The sequence below is a fragment of the Pelecanus crispus genome, chromosome 6, assembly GCF_030463565.1.
Source record: "Pelecanus crispus isolate bPelCri1 chromosome 6, bPelCri1.pri, whole genome shotgun sequence".
NCBI lineage: Eukaryota > Metazoa > Chordata > Aves > Pelecaniformes > Pelecanidae > Pelecanus > Pelecanus crispus.
The window spans coordinates 54,688,366-54,705,848 of NC_134648.1; the positions used below are offsets into that span (position 1 = coordinate 54,688,366).

At 38.0% G+C, this 17,483-nt stretch overlaps 1 protein-coding gene across 1 annotated transcript in view; it reads left to right on the forward strand.

Annotated features, from left to right (window-relative positions):
• The window catches only part of TDP1 (tyrosyl-DNA phosphodiesterase 1), a 51,777-nt gene that overhangs the window by 8,398 nt on the left and 25,896 nt on the right, over nucleotides 1-17,483 (forward strand). The window contains exons 6-12 of the mRNA XM_009486222.2: nucleotides 1,228-1,320; nucleotides 3,503-3,673; nucleotides 5,225-5,303; nucleotides 7,051-7,236; nucleotides 8,045-8,093; nucleotides 11,213-11,279; nucleotides 15,414-15,521. Coding sequence (XP_009484497.2) covers nucleotides 1,228-1,320; nucleotides 3,503-3,673; nucleotides 5,225-5,303; nucleotides 7,051-7,236; nucleotides 8,045-8,093; nucleotides 11,213-11,279; nucleotides 15,414-15,521 — 753 coding nt within the window. The remainder of the gene's footprint in view (nucleotides 1-1,227; nucleotides 1,321-3,502; nucleotides 3,674-5,224; nucleotides 5,304-7,050; nucleotides 7,237-8,044; nucleotides 8,094-11,212; nucleotides 11,280-15,413; nucleotides 15,522-17,483) is intronic.

Genomic DNA, 17,483 nt, shown 5'->3' on the forward strand with positions numbered 1-17,483 from the left:
ACTTAACCCGTTTAAGCAGCAGCTCTCATTCTTTTTATGCTCACTTTAAATTTTTTTTTTTCTTCCACCACACTTTGGGATAAATAAGTGGTAGTGGTGTTAAATGCTACAGTTCTTTAACCCTATATTTTAAAGGGTTGTTCTGGGTAGTGTATCTCTGAATGCATGTTCCACTGCAGATGGAACACAAGTGCGTAGCAGGCCAGTAAATCAGATCTTGGTGGGCAATGAAATAATTTTGTTCCAAGAGAAACTTAATAGATTTCACCCATGAAATATAAAGACTTAAATTCACATCATTCCCATTGTATGATGTAAAACTTAAATTACATGTCAGAAGGTTTTTTTAGGTAATGGTGTTTTGGTCAGTTATCACTTTTACATACCTTAATCTTGCACTTTATTTTTCTGTAAAATACTTACTTTACTGGCAAGTCAATTTGTGCTTAGATCAAGGCATAACACAGATGTGGGAAACTATTTTATAGTTAGGGGGTCTTCCATATTGCATAAACTATGCGGTAAGCACAGGAAAACATGTGCAGGTGCTTGAATGTTCGTTTGCTGAACTCTAACATTAAAACCAGAAATTACTGAATAAACCACTGTCTAAATTTGAGCCTGATATGATTTGTGTAGCATTATCTCGCCATGGGACAGCAATGAAAATAAACATGTTTCTCCTTACCGCTTCTGTTCTTGAGCATTGGTTTCCATGGAAACCATCTCATCCTCCAGGGTCACATGGATATGCTGTCTTTACAAAAGTATTGAAAACTTGCATATGAAAATTGGAGAACTTATGCTACAAAAAATACAGACGTTTATTTTTAATTCAGTTACTAGTTTTAAAAGTTCTTTGTACTGTAGCTTGAGTTTTTTTAAACTTTTTTTAACTATCTGCGAAGGAGTAAGTTTATCTGAAGAACGTAGTAAATATAAGTAGTGTTCTGCAAGTACTCATTTTTGCTTTGGGAAATCAGTTTCATGAGATGTTAAGCTGTACTCTGGAATGTATCATGATGCTGCTGACAAAATACATGGGGATAGTCTAATGACTACCATGCAAGTTTGGCATGTGCATGGATTGAAGTCTAAGTGTTTGCACTATGTGGAACAAATCTTTTGAAAATAATTATCTTGGAGCATTTTAATAAATTGTTTGTTTATCTCCTACTCTCAGCATATTTGAAATGGATAATGTGTTATATATATTTTTTTTAAAAGGAAAATGATGTTGTTGTTATATGAAGAAGGTCTTCGAGTTGTGATACATACATCCAATCTTATTGCTGAAGATTGGCACCAGAAAACTCAGGGGTAAGCAACAATCTCTAGCAGGTGTATGCTTACTTTAATGCTTTCTGTAGGTATCGGCTACTGCTGGAGACTGGATACTAGGTCAGATGATCCAGTGCTACAAGTCTTACACCCCTAAGATAGAGCTAGCCTGCAAAAAAATCAAACCTAGAATGGTGGTAGCTGTCTAAGCCTGAATTCTACTTGCTTTCTACTGTAAACAAAATATGTCCTGAGCTGGTATTGCCTTAAATGCAGTCTGACTGATTTAAGATCATCTATTGTGCCATGCTGTCCCTTTATGAAAAAACTACCTAGCTATAATGTATTTTTTATACAAATCTGAAGCAGCTATTTAAAAATTATCTTGATGCTGCAAGAATAATGTGAGTGTGCAGATGTTCTGCTCCTGCTGTGACTGTCTAGAATGTAACCTGATAAATGCTGGGCACCACTGGTTCCTTAATACAGTAGATGACCCAGTATCCTTTCCTTGGAAGGAATTTTCTTCCTGGGTTGTTTTTTTTTTTGTAGAAGTTTTTAAACTTAATGGCCAGCTTGGGACATAGTTTTGTTTAGAGCACAAAAAATAGGACCAAGTGACATGCTAATATAAGGCCCCTCAACCTATTGTTTTCTTGGCTATTTTTATGGCAGTAACTCAGGGTATAAGATTTCTTCATCAAACTAATTGAAGATAGCTTTTCAGAAGTTACTGTCACCTTGATATCCATTTTGCTGCCATTTAATATAGCAAGGTTTTGAAGCTTTTCACTTGTCTGAGGCAAGCTCTCATAAGAGTTTTTGAGTGGCAAAAATATAACCACTGATTTTTTTGCCTTTAAATCTTTTACTTAGGGATGGCTTTAGTATCTTTTGGCAGTTAGCTTTTCAGAAAGCCAGGAAGGTATGAAAATATCTATCTGGGATGCTTAACAAGTTGCACTGCTTGTCAAACGTGAAAAATGTTTTTCTTTTTAGCTTTTGCATACTGCAATAATACGCAGTATCACCAATATGTTGGTTCACTGGCTTCTCTGTTTTATAGGCTTCTGAGTTACAAAGGATTGTATCAACACATTGTAAAGTTGATAACGCAGAACCTTTGGGTTTTGGTTTCCATGGCTACAATAATGTGTGACTGGAAAGAAATGCTAGATGTTTTCCTTATGTAGTGCCCACCCTATTTTATTCTGATGGAAGTTCTGGAGAGGCAAGTTATCATTGTGGGTGTCCTGGTTTCAGCTGGGATAGAGTTAATTTTCTTCCTAATAGCTGGCATAGTGCTGTGTTTTGGATATAGTATGAGAAGAAGGCTGATAACCCACTGATGTTTTAGTTGTTGCTAAGTACTGCTTATGCTAGTTAAGGACTTTTCAGCTTCCTGTGCTCTGCCAGGTGCACAAGAAACTGGGAGGGGGCACAGCCAGGATAGTTGATCCAAACTGACCAAAGGGCTATTCCATACCATATGAGGTCATGCTCAGTATAGAAACTGGGGGGGTTGGCCGGGGAGCAGCAATCGCAGCTCGGGAACTGTCTGGGTATCGGTCAGCGGGTGGTGAGCAGTTGCATTGTGCATCACTTGCTTTGTGTATTATTATTATATTGTTATTATTACTGCTACTATTTTATTTTGTTTCAATTATTAAACTGTTCTTATCTCAACCCAGGAGTGTTTCTCACTCTTACTCTTCCGATTCTCTCCCCATCCCATTGGGGCAGGGGGAGTGAGCAAGCTGCTGCATGGTGCTTAGTTGCTGGCTGGGGCTAAACCACAACAGTGGGCAACTCCTCAAACTATGCAGAACTTTCAGGTGCCCTAATTGGTGTTTTTCTACACCATTACACAAAACAGTAGCTTAGCAGAATGCATTGCAGTGTTTGATTCATAGAGAAAACTTTGATGAAAGGGCTACTGGTTGCTAAGTCTGAGCCTGGCCTGCTTAACAGTGATGAAAGCTGCAAACATATGCATGAATAAATGTGTTGAGATTGTTGCTTTCATTTGAAAATATTAGTTTTATGGTATTGAGTGTAAGACTTGACAATTCTTTAATTGTAAAGTAAAGGCAAGTCACTTTATGGTTAGTATTACAATAAATCTGTCTCGTATTCATTTAGGACCTTCAGATGTGCTTTAATCACTTACTAAAAGCATGTGTTAATTGTAGTGTCCTTGTTTTTGTGGCTTTCTTTTCAGAATATGGCTAAGCCCTTTATATCCAAGGCTACCTCAGGGAACAACTGGTTCTGCTGGTGAATCTGAAACTAATTTTAAATCTGACCTAATAAGTTACTTGATGGCTTACAATTCTCCAACACTTAAGGAATGGATAGATCTGGTTCAAGAACATGATTTATCAGAGACAAGGTATATGTTATCTTGTGTTCATAGTAACTTGCATGCCTTTTTTCCAAAAAAATTATCTGTTAGGATCTATTGGAACCATATGTTTGTTTTGTGAGCTTACCTTGTTTCAGACTTAAGTGTTCAAACATGAGCCTAACTTTAGGCAGTTTTTTTAAATCTATCTTATGCAGGTTATGGTGAATTGACCAACTTCTAGTTTTATAAACATACATTTTAAGGAATGAAAAAAGGTGCATCAGCAGTAACTTGACAGAAGGTAGGTGTAAGTAATAGGGACTCAGTTTCATTTAGGTCAGTCTGCCTTAAGTACTTGCTCCAATAAAATTACCAGTGGAAAAAACTGAGTTGTATTTGGTTTGTCATGTAAGAGGGGTCATATAAGCAGAAGTTACTGTAGTGAGGATTTTCTTAAGAATAGGCTTCTGTACTTTCAAGGGAAAGTTCAATCCATATATGTATGTGTAGAATTTTGGCCGTTACAGGCATGGATCGTGTCTGGTAGGCAGTGTTATGTTAAGCAATAATATACTTTGTCTTGAAACAGTCTTCTCTAATATCACATTGCTGATATTACTTAAAATAATTCAGGATGCTTAATTCTCATAGATACATCCTGCATTTCCACTGAAGTATGGTATTTAATTCAGAAAGTGTAAATCTTGGCCGCTTAATAGTGGTTTTATAAGCTGGCAAACATTTCTTGAAAAGAAAAGCTGAAAAGGGTCAAACTGGTGGAAATAGAGACTGAAACCTTGTTTAGTGCTTGTTTCTTTACATGGAGTCTACAAAGTTGGTGGGGGGAGGAAGTATGTACCTTATAGTCAGGTGGGATAATAGCCTCAGCTGCTGTTCTTACTCACTTGGTCATCTGCATGAGCTTGGACAGCTTGGCTGGGCCCTAGGTGATGCGAGTTTATGCATGGGTTAGGGAAGAGTCACTTGTTAGGATAAGGATCAGTTCCTTGCCATACAAAATATGTAGGGGACATTCATTCGTGGATAAAGCTAGGCATGAGATGGTTCTTAAACAATCTGTTTGTTTGTGACTGGGTAGGTCTCTTCTCTGTTTTCAGAGCAAAGTCAAACAGGTTACTAAACTATTATTAGGAAGGCAGTTGAAAAAGCTGTACTTTGCATCTGAGCCATTAGGTGCCCAAATTAAATCTTGTACCTGAATCTGCTGACATGGATGTAGCAATTGACTTTACTCAAAATTATATGCCCAATTCTGTGCCAAATGAGAGCTGTTTGCATTTATTACTAACCATCTATCTTTTGCATTTTTGTACACAGAAATAGATGCAGTTCCTGTCTATGCTATAGAACAGCCTGGTGGTGTGTGACAGCCATATAGGATGCAAATAATAAATTATACAGCCAAAAATCCACTTTTCTTTATATTGTAAAACTTAAGTGTGAAAGATTAAATTTTTCTGGTTGTACTTCTATGTTCAGCCTTGCTGATGGTATTTAAGTAAAACCTTTAATACTTTACAAACCAAAACCCTCCAGAGCTGCAAATAACTTGGTGGTGTTTTTTTCTTTTTGTAGAGTGTATCTGCTTGGTTCTACCCCTGGACGATATCAAGGTAGTGATAAAGAAAAGTGGGGTCACCTTAGGCTCAGAAAGGTACTAAAACTGTAACCTTTTTTGTTCATATCCTTTTAACTGTAAATATAATTTTGGAGAACATTCTTTAGTTCCTTTCAATTTTTCTAGCTATGATCAGCAATCTTTGAATACATTGTTACAGTTTAAGTTAGCAATAACATAAGCTTGCAACTTCCAACAATGTAGACTTTGCACATAATATTTCTGAGCATTATTGCCATGGTCAGCTTGTGGGCTGAATTGTCATGTGCTTACACATATTTGAGGAGGCCCCATTGCTGAAATGACTTCCTATCTGCTGTTGGTGTTTCTAACAAGTGTGGCACTATCAAAATCTAGTCTTGCATGACTGGGAACCTTTTCAAAAGTGCCTTTTCAAAGGCACTCACTGAGGAAAGATGTGTTGATATAGACTTGCCTGCACATAGGGAACAGGCTTATTTTATTTACTTAAATGTTAAAGGCTGTTAGAGTTTCTTTTTCCCTACTGACCTGGCAAAAAAACCATCAAATTAAAAACCAGTTTGCACATAGCTGATGTCATCAATTCAGTCAGGTTTTTAGTTTTGTTCTACTACATTTCTAAGATTTGATTTTTTAAATTATTTTTTTAATCAACTGAATAATTAGGAACATGGATTACTATTTTTTTTTAAACACCCTCCCACATTATTTAGATAAGCCATAATGGTAAATCTTCATACAAGATTGCCTATCTCAAGTTTGTAGGGCCCCTTCTTTTTCAGTATTTATTTAGAATCGGGTAAAGTATTTCATAGGTCATCTGTTAAATGCCTCATAATTAGGGAAGTTTCAACCTGCATCTCCTGCTGAAGTGGCATTATTTCAAATTCCATTGTGAATTTTACATGGAATTCTAATGCTGTCCATGGCAAACTTCAGTGATGTACAAAATGTCTATTTGTCACATTGTTTTCATTCAGTGTCTTACTAGGCAAAAAACCATGCACACAACATACCTCAGGAAGGGCAAGCTCTTTACGAGCAAGGGGAGGTCTAAAAGAGCAACCTTGTGTTGAAAAGCAAAGTAAAACAGAAAAAGCATGTAAAAGATAAAGGTGGTCTTGTGGCAAATGTTTCTGTGATTAAAAAGGTTAATTTTTTTAGTGACAATGCAGATAGACCTGGTGACACAACACTGAAGACTGAAGCCATTTAGTTATATGTCCACTCTAGAGCAGGAAGAAGGTAGCCACTATATACAATTTAATATGTGCCTATATCCATCTGTTTTTAATGTGACTTTAAATTCCATTCACAGCTAAAGACCTCCTCTAAAAGGATTATTTCAATTTTCTCTTCAATTGTTCTTTTTTCCCCTCTTATCCTGGGCCTCTATTGTAGCTGGCACTTTAGGATACAAGAGGAATTTTATGGCCAGCAACCACCAAATATAAAAAGATTTAGTTGTTTAATTTATTGTGGCTTCTGAAGCCTTCTGAAGCTAATGTTTCATATTTTTAGGAAGAGCTGCTAGCATTCTTCTTACCCATTATTTAATGGTTGACTTTGGTGCTTTTGGATAAAACTTGTGATGTTTGATCCTCTCTTGAAGGAACAGTGGGTTTATTTGGAGAGCCTGATGACATTTTTTTTTCAGAGTTAAATAGATAGTATGAATATTAATCTCTTGTTGTCAGTAGTGAATTATAGAGGATTTATCATATCAGAAGCGATATCAACCTCCTAATTAAGGTTTTCTTTGCCTGTTGAAGTCTAACAATGTTTTGATTTCCCTCACTAGCTTTTGAAAGAGCATGCTTCATCAATACCAGCACAGGAATCCTGGCCTGTTGTTGGGCAGTTCTCAAGCATTGGTTCAATGGGAGCTGATGGGTCCAAATGGCTGTGCTCGGAGTTCCAGGAGAGCCTGGTGGCTGCAGGCCGCAGTGTGACAACTCTCCCTAAATGTGATGTTCCAATTCATTTGGTATGTCTTTTAGCTGCTAGCAACCTTTATTTAACATTTATTCATTTGTTGTTTAAGTCTTAGTCATTGGTTTGCTTTTAACTTTTGGAAGACATTAATGTAGTTTTCATCCTGAAATCATAAGGATGCCACTTAGTGACACTCACTTGTGTATGGTATACTATAAAAAAATGTACTGTAATTTCCATCGGTGTGACACTGGTGTATATATAATCTAATCAAAATTATATTCTCATTCTATAGCTTGTCTTCCATTGAGTTTTGTAGATGCAGCTGTTTCTGCTACTGAGATGTAATTGAGTGCTGAGTGATTAGTATCTAAAACAAATTATTTTCTAAACTGGTTATTTTGGTCAGGTTATTAGCACAGTTAAGGGGAGGAGCGGAAACAAGTTTGTGGCAGGAGCTTGTTAAATAAAGGACAAAATGTTGTCAAACCATGCGCTTACTGTGTGCTAGTTGCCCCTGCATACTTGTGTTAGAGATATGAGTCTAAAATCTCATAAAAATAATGTTGAGAGCTTACTTTGATCACTGTGGAAGTGGTTGAAGCTGGATTGTTTGAGTCTTGCTAGCTAATTTTGGTAAGTTCTGCAAGAGAGGTAAAATATTTTTTACTGGTACACAACTAGTTTTAAGCTGCAGTGTAATTGTACTCATTCTGAAAAATGATGCTTTTAATGTTTGGGGGGGGTTTCCCCTCAAATAAGTTCTCTTTAATGTGGTTCTTGTTTGAAAATTGACAGGTTGTGTATTTAGAGCTGCATTATTAAAGTTACTTTTTTTCCCTCCCTCTGCCTCCATGAAGGTTTATCCTACTGTGAGCAATGTGAGGCAAAGTCTGGAAGGCTATCCCGGTAAGCACATGAACCCCCGTTTATTAGCTTTTTGTGGTCATAATGTCCTGCAAAATCACTTTAGTGGTTGATGTTGAATGAGCCTGAAGTCGTTACCTTCCTGAGCACTTGGTAGAATAGGTAGCAGTAGAATCCTTCTATTACTGTTACTAGAGCTCTGACTCCAGCTCTCCTATTGTGATTGAATAGAAAAAGGGTTGTGGGCATTGGTATATAATGTTTAAGCCTGTATAGCAATGTTCATACACTGCTGTATAGGAAGAAACAGCTCTTGCCCACTGTTCTAACTCCAGTCATACTTCCGTTTTGGCAGAAAATTCAGGTTTGAGTGTGCCAAGTACTCCTTGTGTTTTCTTTGCAGTGTCATCCTGCACACCAGATACAATGGAGAATACAATGTTTCACTCCTCATTAGTAATTTTTTTAATATTGCAGTATGTAATTGTTCTGTGCAGTCTTCCTATGTTTGTGTTCATGAAGTCGGTATATTTGTATAGAAAGCCTAGCCCCAGCCAGCTTGAAAGAGGAAGAGGTACTGTAGTATTCTGATGCAGTGAAGCTTCTGTTTCTCAAAAGCAAGCACTTAATGTGGGTTACACCCCTGCACGCTAAGGGAGCTGGCTGATGTCAAAGCAAGGCTGTTGTTGATTAGCCTTCAAAAGGTCAAGGCAGTTGGAAGAGATTCATTAAAAAGGAGGATCTGGGGAACTATAGGCCTGTCAGCCTCACCTTGATCCCTGGGAGGGTTTCCAGGATTCTTTATCCCATCACCATTTCCAAACATGATGAACAAGAAGGTTATTTGGAGTAGTCAGCATGGATATAAAGGAGAAATTATGCTTAATTAACTTGATGTCCTTCTACGATGAGATGACTGGCTTGATGAATGGGAGGAGTGCACTGGATGTTGTTTATCTTAACTTTAATAAGGCTTTCGACACTGTCTCCTAAACCATCATTACAGACAATCTGATGGAGTACAGGCTGGATGACTGGACAGTGAGGCGGGTTGGAAAGCAGCTGAACTGCCAGGCCTCAAAAGTGGTGATCAGTGGCACAAAGGCCAGCTGGAGGTCAGCCACTAGGGGTGGTGCATGTCAAGCATTGATACTGGGGCTGTGCATTTAATATCTTCGTTAATGATGTGGGTGGCAGGGCAGAGTACACCCTCAGTGAGTTTGCAAATGATACAAACTCAGGAGTGTTTCATGTATCAGATGATTGTGCTGCCACTCAGAGGGACAGGCCGGAGAAATGGGCTGACAGGAGCCTCACGCAGTTCAACAGAGGGCAATGCAAAGTACTGTGCTGGGGCAAGAACAATAAACCCAGGCACCAGTACATGCTAGGGGTTGACTGGGGGAAAGCAGCTTTGCAGAAAAAGACTTGGAGTGCTGGTGGTCACTGAACTGAAGATGAGTCAGCAATGCACTCTGATGGCAAGACGACCAACAGCATCCTGGGCTGCATTAGGAAGCAGGTTGCCAGCAGGTTGAGGGAGGTGACCCGTCCCCTCTATTGAGCACCAGCGAGACTACATCTGGAGTGCTGTGTCCAGTTACTGGCTTCTCAGTACAAGACAGACTTGGACATACTGAACCAAGTCCAGCAAAAGGCAACAAAGACAAATAAGGGATTGGAGCATCTGGCATTCAAGGAGAGGCTGAGAGAGCTGGATAATTCTTCAACCTGAGAAGAGGACTTTCCTGGGAGATCTTATCAATGTGTATAAATACCTGATAGGAGGATGCAAAGTAGAGGCAGATTCTTTGTGTGGTGCCTGGTGGAAGAACCAAGAGGCAATGGACATAAATTGAGATGCAGGAGATTCCAGTGTACCCTTAGAGCAAAAAGGTTTTCTGGTTTGAATGGAACAGGTTGCTTGGAGAGGTTGTAGAGTCTCTGTTCTTGGAGATACTCAAAACCTGACAGGACACTGTACTGAGCAACGTGCTCTGTTCGGCCCTGCTTTGAGCAGGGAGTGATTCTAGACGATCTCCAGAGGGTGCTTCCAACTTCAGCGATTCAGTGATTCTTTGACATTGCTGAATCCATAAACATGTGTTCTTGTTCCAAGCTGTGTTTCTGTGTAGTATGAAGTAGAGTAGCTGTTGAGCTCTTATAACAATTGTTGGAATTTGAACACTGGGCTAGCAGGAATGCTTTCAGCGCTCTATCTTTCCTCTGAATTGAGCAGTGTTTGGGCATATGTAGAAACTGCAGCCAGTGAGTTTATAGGTGTCTGTGGTTCCCACAAGTAAGTTGGGGTCTTTTGAAATACATCTGGTTGTCTACAGCATCTATTTAGCAAAGTTGATACTCTTGAAAGTCAGAGATGCAATCTGCTGAATGACTCCTTACTGTCATTTCTTTCATATTGTGAAATAACTTGGTGAATTACATAACTCTGTATTTGTGCAAATGAACAGCTCCGTGGACTCCTGCAGCTAGGGCATCCCTGAGAGTAGCAAAGCTTTTGTTACAGGTCCTTATGGTGTCTTCTAGGACAGGTTGAATGCAGTAGGCTTTGCATCATGTTCTTAAAACACAACAATAATATAACTCAGTATGCCATGGATGGTGGTTTTTTGTTAAATTCATTTCAAGAAATCACAACATGTATTAGCCAAAGACCAAATCAATACAAATACAATTTCCTCAGAGAAGTTTTTGCTCTTTAAAATAATATTGTTTGGCTTTATTGCCTGTTCCATCTGCACGCCCCTCCCCCCCCCCCCCCCCCAAGCTGCTTGTTTTATTTGCTGCTTTTATTCTTTCTAGCCTGTATGGGTAGTGATTCTAATCTGTTCGTATCAAGTGTTATCACAACAAACAATTGTCCATAAACATCTGTCTTCTAAGAGGACTTAATTCTATAGCCTGTATACTGTTTATCTTTTTCCTAGTGTAAATCTGCTACGTAGTGTTTAGGAAATGGCTAAATTGTAAGAATGAAAAAAAACCCAAACCTGTATACCATTTCATACTACTGGAGCATATAACCATTTTCTGAAAATAAGTCATGAGGATAGTACAGATAACTTATTCCCCAAGATGCTTGCTGCTTTTAGAATGTCTTTCAGAAAACAAATTTACATGTTCTGGTTTTTTTTCTTAAGCTGGTGGCTCGCTTCCGTACAGTATACAGACAGCACAGAAACAGCTGTGGTTGCATTCCTATTTTCAGTAAGTAGAACTCAATTCTTTGATTTCTTTTTTCTTAGACTGTATGTTTAAACTTAAAATGTTATAATGTTTGAGTGTTAAAATAAGGGGAAGTAGTCAGATGCATGGTATTCCTAAACTCCTTAAAATAAAAGGCTTTAGTTCTTTATCTGCTGGTCTTATCTCTAAAACATAGTCAAAACATGCTATTTACTTGTAAAAATGATATGGGATACTGCTGCTAATGGAGGACACTAACAGCTTTTGGATTCTGTAAACTTCTATTTTAAGCTTTCCGTCTCTGAACTGGAATAATGTTATTACTTTTTTCTTTTTTTTTAACAGTTGTGTTTCACTTTCCCACTTGTGCCTCAGCATTAACAGGATTTCAGCTGAGCCACAACAGGGTTAGGAAGGCTTTTTTGTTTGTTTTTTGAGTGCAGCAGTCCTGCTGCAAAAATTCTCTGTAATGGTAATATCTTTTGTTAAAGGTGCCTGATGTTTTCCATTAAGAACTTCTATTTTCACTTGCTACTAATATTCCCAAATTCTAACAGTCTAACACATTCCATGCCAGATGTCTCCCTCAGGCTGAATTTTTAAAAACTTAAGTGTGTTTTGAGAACAATGGGAAAAGTTGTTTTGCGCAGATCAAAAAAAAAAAAGCTAGATCTGGTAACCTCTTACAAGACCACAGCTCCCCATTCCTTTCACTAGAAACTTGTAGCTTTTAGGTGGTAGTTGTGCTGGTAAGATACTTTACCCATGTCTAAGTAAGAGTTTGTAAAGTTGTGCATATATTCAGAGGGCTGAGAATACAATTGCTAGTTGCAGAGAGCATCCTCCATTCTGGAGTGAACATGATTGCTGCTGTGGGCCTTGCTGGTCAATGTCCAAGGAATGGAACTGGAGCAGAAAGCTTGTGAGGCTTTGTGTCTCCTGCCTTTGAAGTGTGCCCTCTGAGCACATTCAGCAAAGGAAGAAAGCTACAAACACCTTGAATACTTCAAGATTGTTCAGTCATGATTCAGAAAGTGAGGAGATCATAAAACTGGGGGTGTTTATGCAGCCTTAACTCATGTTTCTATAAGCATATACCTCATGAGAATCTTACTGGAAGAAAAATGTAACCTTTTTTGCTTCGTCTCTTATTTAGTGCACAGAACATTACTTGATAATGAGACCATTCATTGTTTTATTCCTGTTTAATGAGAAAACACCCACATACCTGTCTCATTGGGCTCATTTTAATTGATTGACTTTTAATACCATATCCCTTATGTTTGTGCAGTTACCTTGTCAATTTTTTATTTTCAAAGAATGGAAGAGATTGGTTTGACAAGAGTTTGTTTGGCTTGCTGTTGACAAGTTCATAATCATAGTTGTATTAGAACTTTATGTATTCTTTAGGCCTGTAGAGTTTTGAAGAATAATAATCTTTCTTCTCAGTTCAAAGAACTATGGTGGTGTTCCCCTAACATCATAAAAGATGAGAGATATGGAGCATTTACACAGAAGACCTACTGTTCTCTTATGGTTGAGACTAATGGTGTGAGTTGTTTTAACTAGGCTCAAGCCTTGTTGGCAGTATCTTGAGATGTAAAGCCCATTCAATATTTGAACTAAGAACTGAATGTTGAAAGAGGTGGTGGTGTAGAAAATTAGTTATTCCTGGCTCTGCTTATGGCTTGAGCATGTCTGCACAGATTAATTTTCAGGATGTTAGGATTATCTGTCTTCCCTGTCTCATTAACTCCACTTGTAAAGGGGTCTGTCTGCTCCTTTACCTCATTTGTGCCAGAAATACCAGACATTGATGGCAATTGATACTTGCTCTAGGTCTTCCAGCTAAATGCACTGTGATTGCAGTGTAGCCTCCTTTTCAAACTCAAAAAATCATTGCAGAGTAAAACAAATAGTTATCAAACATTTAAAAAAAATACTTCTGAAATTTTGCAAGCAGTTAACTACTTATAAAAACAACAAATTATAAGCATTCACATTTGTAGTGCAGTGCAAGTGAGTGTAAAGTATTTTCTATATTGCAAAAGATACCTTATTCATGGTAGAGAATCTTTTTTCCTCCTCCTTTCCCAAAAAAACCCAAATTCTGTGAAACTCAAGAATAGCTGTTGGAAAAACAGAGGGGTAGGAGGGGCAAAAACTGTTGCATTTGGAGAGTTGGAAAGTAGATTACCTCTTTAATTCAGTGCACCTAATCATCGCATTAGAGGCTGTGTAATTAAAAGGAAAAAAGAATAGCTGCTGACTGAAATGCCACAAAAGACTGGGAGGGAGGAAGTAGCAGAAAGTTACTGGTAAAAATGTCAGGATTAGTGGTCTAAAGTCAGAGTTAAGCTGTACTAGTGATAAGGAGTTCTAGTCCTAGGAATGTAAAAGAATAAAAAAGAGCTCTTAGTTTACATAGTACCATGACCTCTAACTGTCAAAAAAGAACTACTTCAAGCTGTGGTTTTGCTTGTAGATGTGATGTAAATGGAAGAGAAGTGGTAGTACTCTTGCTAAAACACTTAATTGTATCTGTCAAAGATAAGGAGGCAAAAGGCAGTAGACTGAGATGGTATCGCAAAAATATTGCAGGTAATAGTGGGGGGAGAGGTTTGTCCTTGAGTAAGGCAATGAGATCTAAAGAAAATCTGTGTTCAATTCCCAATTCTAATATTTCCCCTGGTTTTAATTTCTACAATGTTACTGGAGTTACCTAATTATTTTTGTGCCTTAAAGATAATGTTTGCCTAAACTGTCAGTTGTGAGATAAAAGTTGTTAACAAGAATTGTTGAGTTATGATATAGCCTTACAACCTCTATGTAAAGTTCGGCAGGGGAACACAAGTTTAGTTAGCTGTTTCTGTATTTTATATATATATCTTAGTCTGTTCTTCAAAACAAACTTCAGTGTGGTTTGCAACAAAATACAAAGATGTCTAGTTTGCTCCAAACATGCCTACAATGTTTCAGCTCTTGCCCTCTAGGAATACGGGACCAGTTCTCAGAAACAGTTTTCTTTCCTTCATTGGAGGATAGGGTTGTTTAAGTAGGTCTTGACCCCTGAACTGCAAAGCCTCTTGACTTAACTCATGTGAAAGTCAGTCAGTCCTGCAAGTCAACTTAGGTAAATAATTCCAGCCCTTCCACTTCAATCTTCTTAGGCTTTTCAATAAACACAGTTCACTTAAGAGTTTTTTTGCAGCTGATTGACTCTTTTTGATTTGTCTTTTAGAAGAGAATGCTAAATTACGGAAACAAGATTGTGACAACCAGAGCCTATTATATTCCAAACTGAGGAAAGAAAAGTCTCTGGGTGGAGGAAGGTGTATTTCATAGAATCATAGAATTGTTTAGGTTGGAAAAGACCTTTAAGATCATCCAGTCCAACCATTAACCTACACTTGGAAGCTGCCTTCCTGATTTTGAGTGAGGACTAACAGCTGTGACTGGAAAGTGCTTCTAAATACCATGATTACATACGTTCAGTTATATACATATATCTACTGCTTGCTTGCGGTTTAGTTCTGTAACATTGATGCTCAATTACCCCAGCAGTGGCTTGTTTTAAACTAGTTTTTATAAATATATACATAAATATGACCCCTACTCTCTTAAGCCCTCAAATTTCTCAGTAGCTTAGGGGCACAGAAAAAGGAAGGGTAGTGTCAGCAGTCTATCAGTTGCTTCTTGCCTCTACTTCATGCATAATAAACTGTAATGAGCTTGGGGAATTTTGCAAGGTCTAATTTGGTGCCAAGCTGCTTTGCTGAAAGGCATAACCATTGATAGTCTTCAAAGAAGAAATATTGGCTGGAAGTTTGGACTTAGTTTCTTGAGTGCTAGCTGGAGTGGAGGAATGGAAAAACTTGTTAGGAGAGCTTGATACACTGAGGGGAATATCTGTCTGGTTTGTTTGTAAATTAAAAAAAAAAATCCTGCCCTTCTGGCTTCTAGTATGATTGGATTTCAGGATTAAAAATTCAGTTAAAGAAAGTATTTTCAGCCTTTCTGTAGGGGGCGGGGAGGAAGTATTAAATGTTACAAGTATAAGGTTGTATTACCAAACCCATGGCACTGTATGGTGAGTATTTTTTTTAGATCTCAAAATAAAGCTGTATATGAAAAGAATTCCTTTTCTTTTTCTAGCAAATGGTCAGCAGAAATCTCGGGTCGAACTCATGCTATACCTCACATTAAGACATACATGAGACCCTCTCCTGACTTCCAGAAGATTGCATGGTTCTTAGTTACAAGGTAAACAACTAACCATACACCTCTCACTTAAAAAAAGTCACATATAAATTTCTTGTCAATTGCATGCCTATGTGAGTTACTGCCATAATCATCATAATACTATAAGTAGTGACATGAATTTTTGTCCATATTTAATGTTTCTTCATTGCATTGCTCCTTTTGGGGCTGCAAGTTAAAATGATTGTCAGGAGCTGTTGGCAATTGCACCAAAATCTTGTCTGAGCTGTAACTGCCCATTTTGAGGTTGAGAATCAATTGAAGTGGTCAGTATTCTTAAACATTGGGTTGAGTTTCTTTAACACATGCTGTACATGAATGTGCTGGTTTGTACAAAATAGATAAGGGTTAGGCCTAAGTTTATCCTTGTGCTGCCTTATTGTTGCAAAACACGTAGATACCTAATATTTGGAATCTGGCCTTTTGTCAGACTGAGTTGTTCAGCAGTCTAGCTTGAAGTCTAGCTTTGTATTTCTATTGTTTGGTTTTTAAAGAAGCCAAAAGAGGGAGCAAGGAATTTCTTGATGTGAGGGGAGAATGTCTTACTATGAATGAAAAATACAGGTATGTTTCAGTTTTGCCAAAACTGATTTTTGTGGAACCCTATATACTATAAATCGTGATCTTTGTATCCTTACTCTTAAATACTCAGTTACTTTAGTCTTTTTTTCTCTTTATATTCTGGCTCTTTAAATTTCATCACTCATTGACACTGTTGCCTGCAATAGTAGTATTGATTAAGGTGCTCTTTAAAGGATTTAAGGTCATTCAGATGTGATGCTGAGTCCACCTAATAAATAAATTCATGGTTGCTTTTTTTTGTCATGTTTCTTCTATTCCACCATTTGCTACTATCAAAAAGGATCCAGTATGTCTGTCAGTTAAAACGTAATGTTTAAGCTTTGTATTTTGCTGTAGAAGTAGGTTTTGACAACAGAATTGCATTTATTTTTTGACTCCAAACTTGATCGACTTCTGTCCTGGTTTTGGCTGGGATAGAGTTAATTTTCTTCCTAGTAGCAGGCACAGTGCTGTGGTTTGGATTTAATAGGAGAAGAATGTTGATAACACACTGATGTTTTTAGTTGTTGCTAAGTACTGCTTATGCTAGTCAAGGACTTTTCAGCTTCCCATGCTCTGCCAGGTGCACAAGAAACTGGGAGGGGGCACAGCCAGAATAGTTGATCCAAACTGACCAAAGGGCTATTCCATACCATCTGACGTCATGCTCAGTATAGAAACTGGGGGTGTTGGCTGGGGAGCAGCGATCGCTGCTCGGGAACTGTCTGGGTATCAGTTGGCAGGTGGCCAGCAATTGCATTGTGCATCACTTGCTTTGTATATTGTTATTATCATCATCATTATTATACTATTATTATCATTCCTATTTTACTTCAATTATTAAACTGTTCTTATCTCAACCCAGGAGTGTTTCTCACTCCTACTCTTCCAATTCTCTCCCCCATCCCATCAGGGTAGGGGAAGTGAGCAAGCAGCTGCATGGTGCTTAGTTGCTGGCTGGGGCTAAACCACGACAACTTCATAGCAGATACTGATGAAGGATCAGCTACAACATGGTGCTGAACAGCACATAAAAAAAAAAATGCCTCTTTGATAAATACTTGTTTTCATAAATATATCAAAGAACAAAATGCCAGGAGCAAAAGATACTGTTTAACACTTGCAAAAATGCTCTGTACTAAATGTATTATAATGTAACTAGTCATAATAGAGCTAGCCTGTAATCTTCCTAAGTCATCAAATTGAGGCTATTTACCAATACCAAGTTCCTTTCTGAAATCTGCAGAGAAGATTCAAAAGGCTGAATTTGTCTTGTAGATCTGTATGACACAAGTGGGTTTGCATAATTATCCACATGTGTTGTATGAATACCCTTCTATATATTGTCTCTGCTACTCCCACTGTGCTGTAAAAATAGCAATAAGGAATAACACCCAAATCACT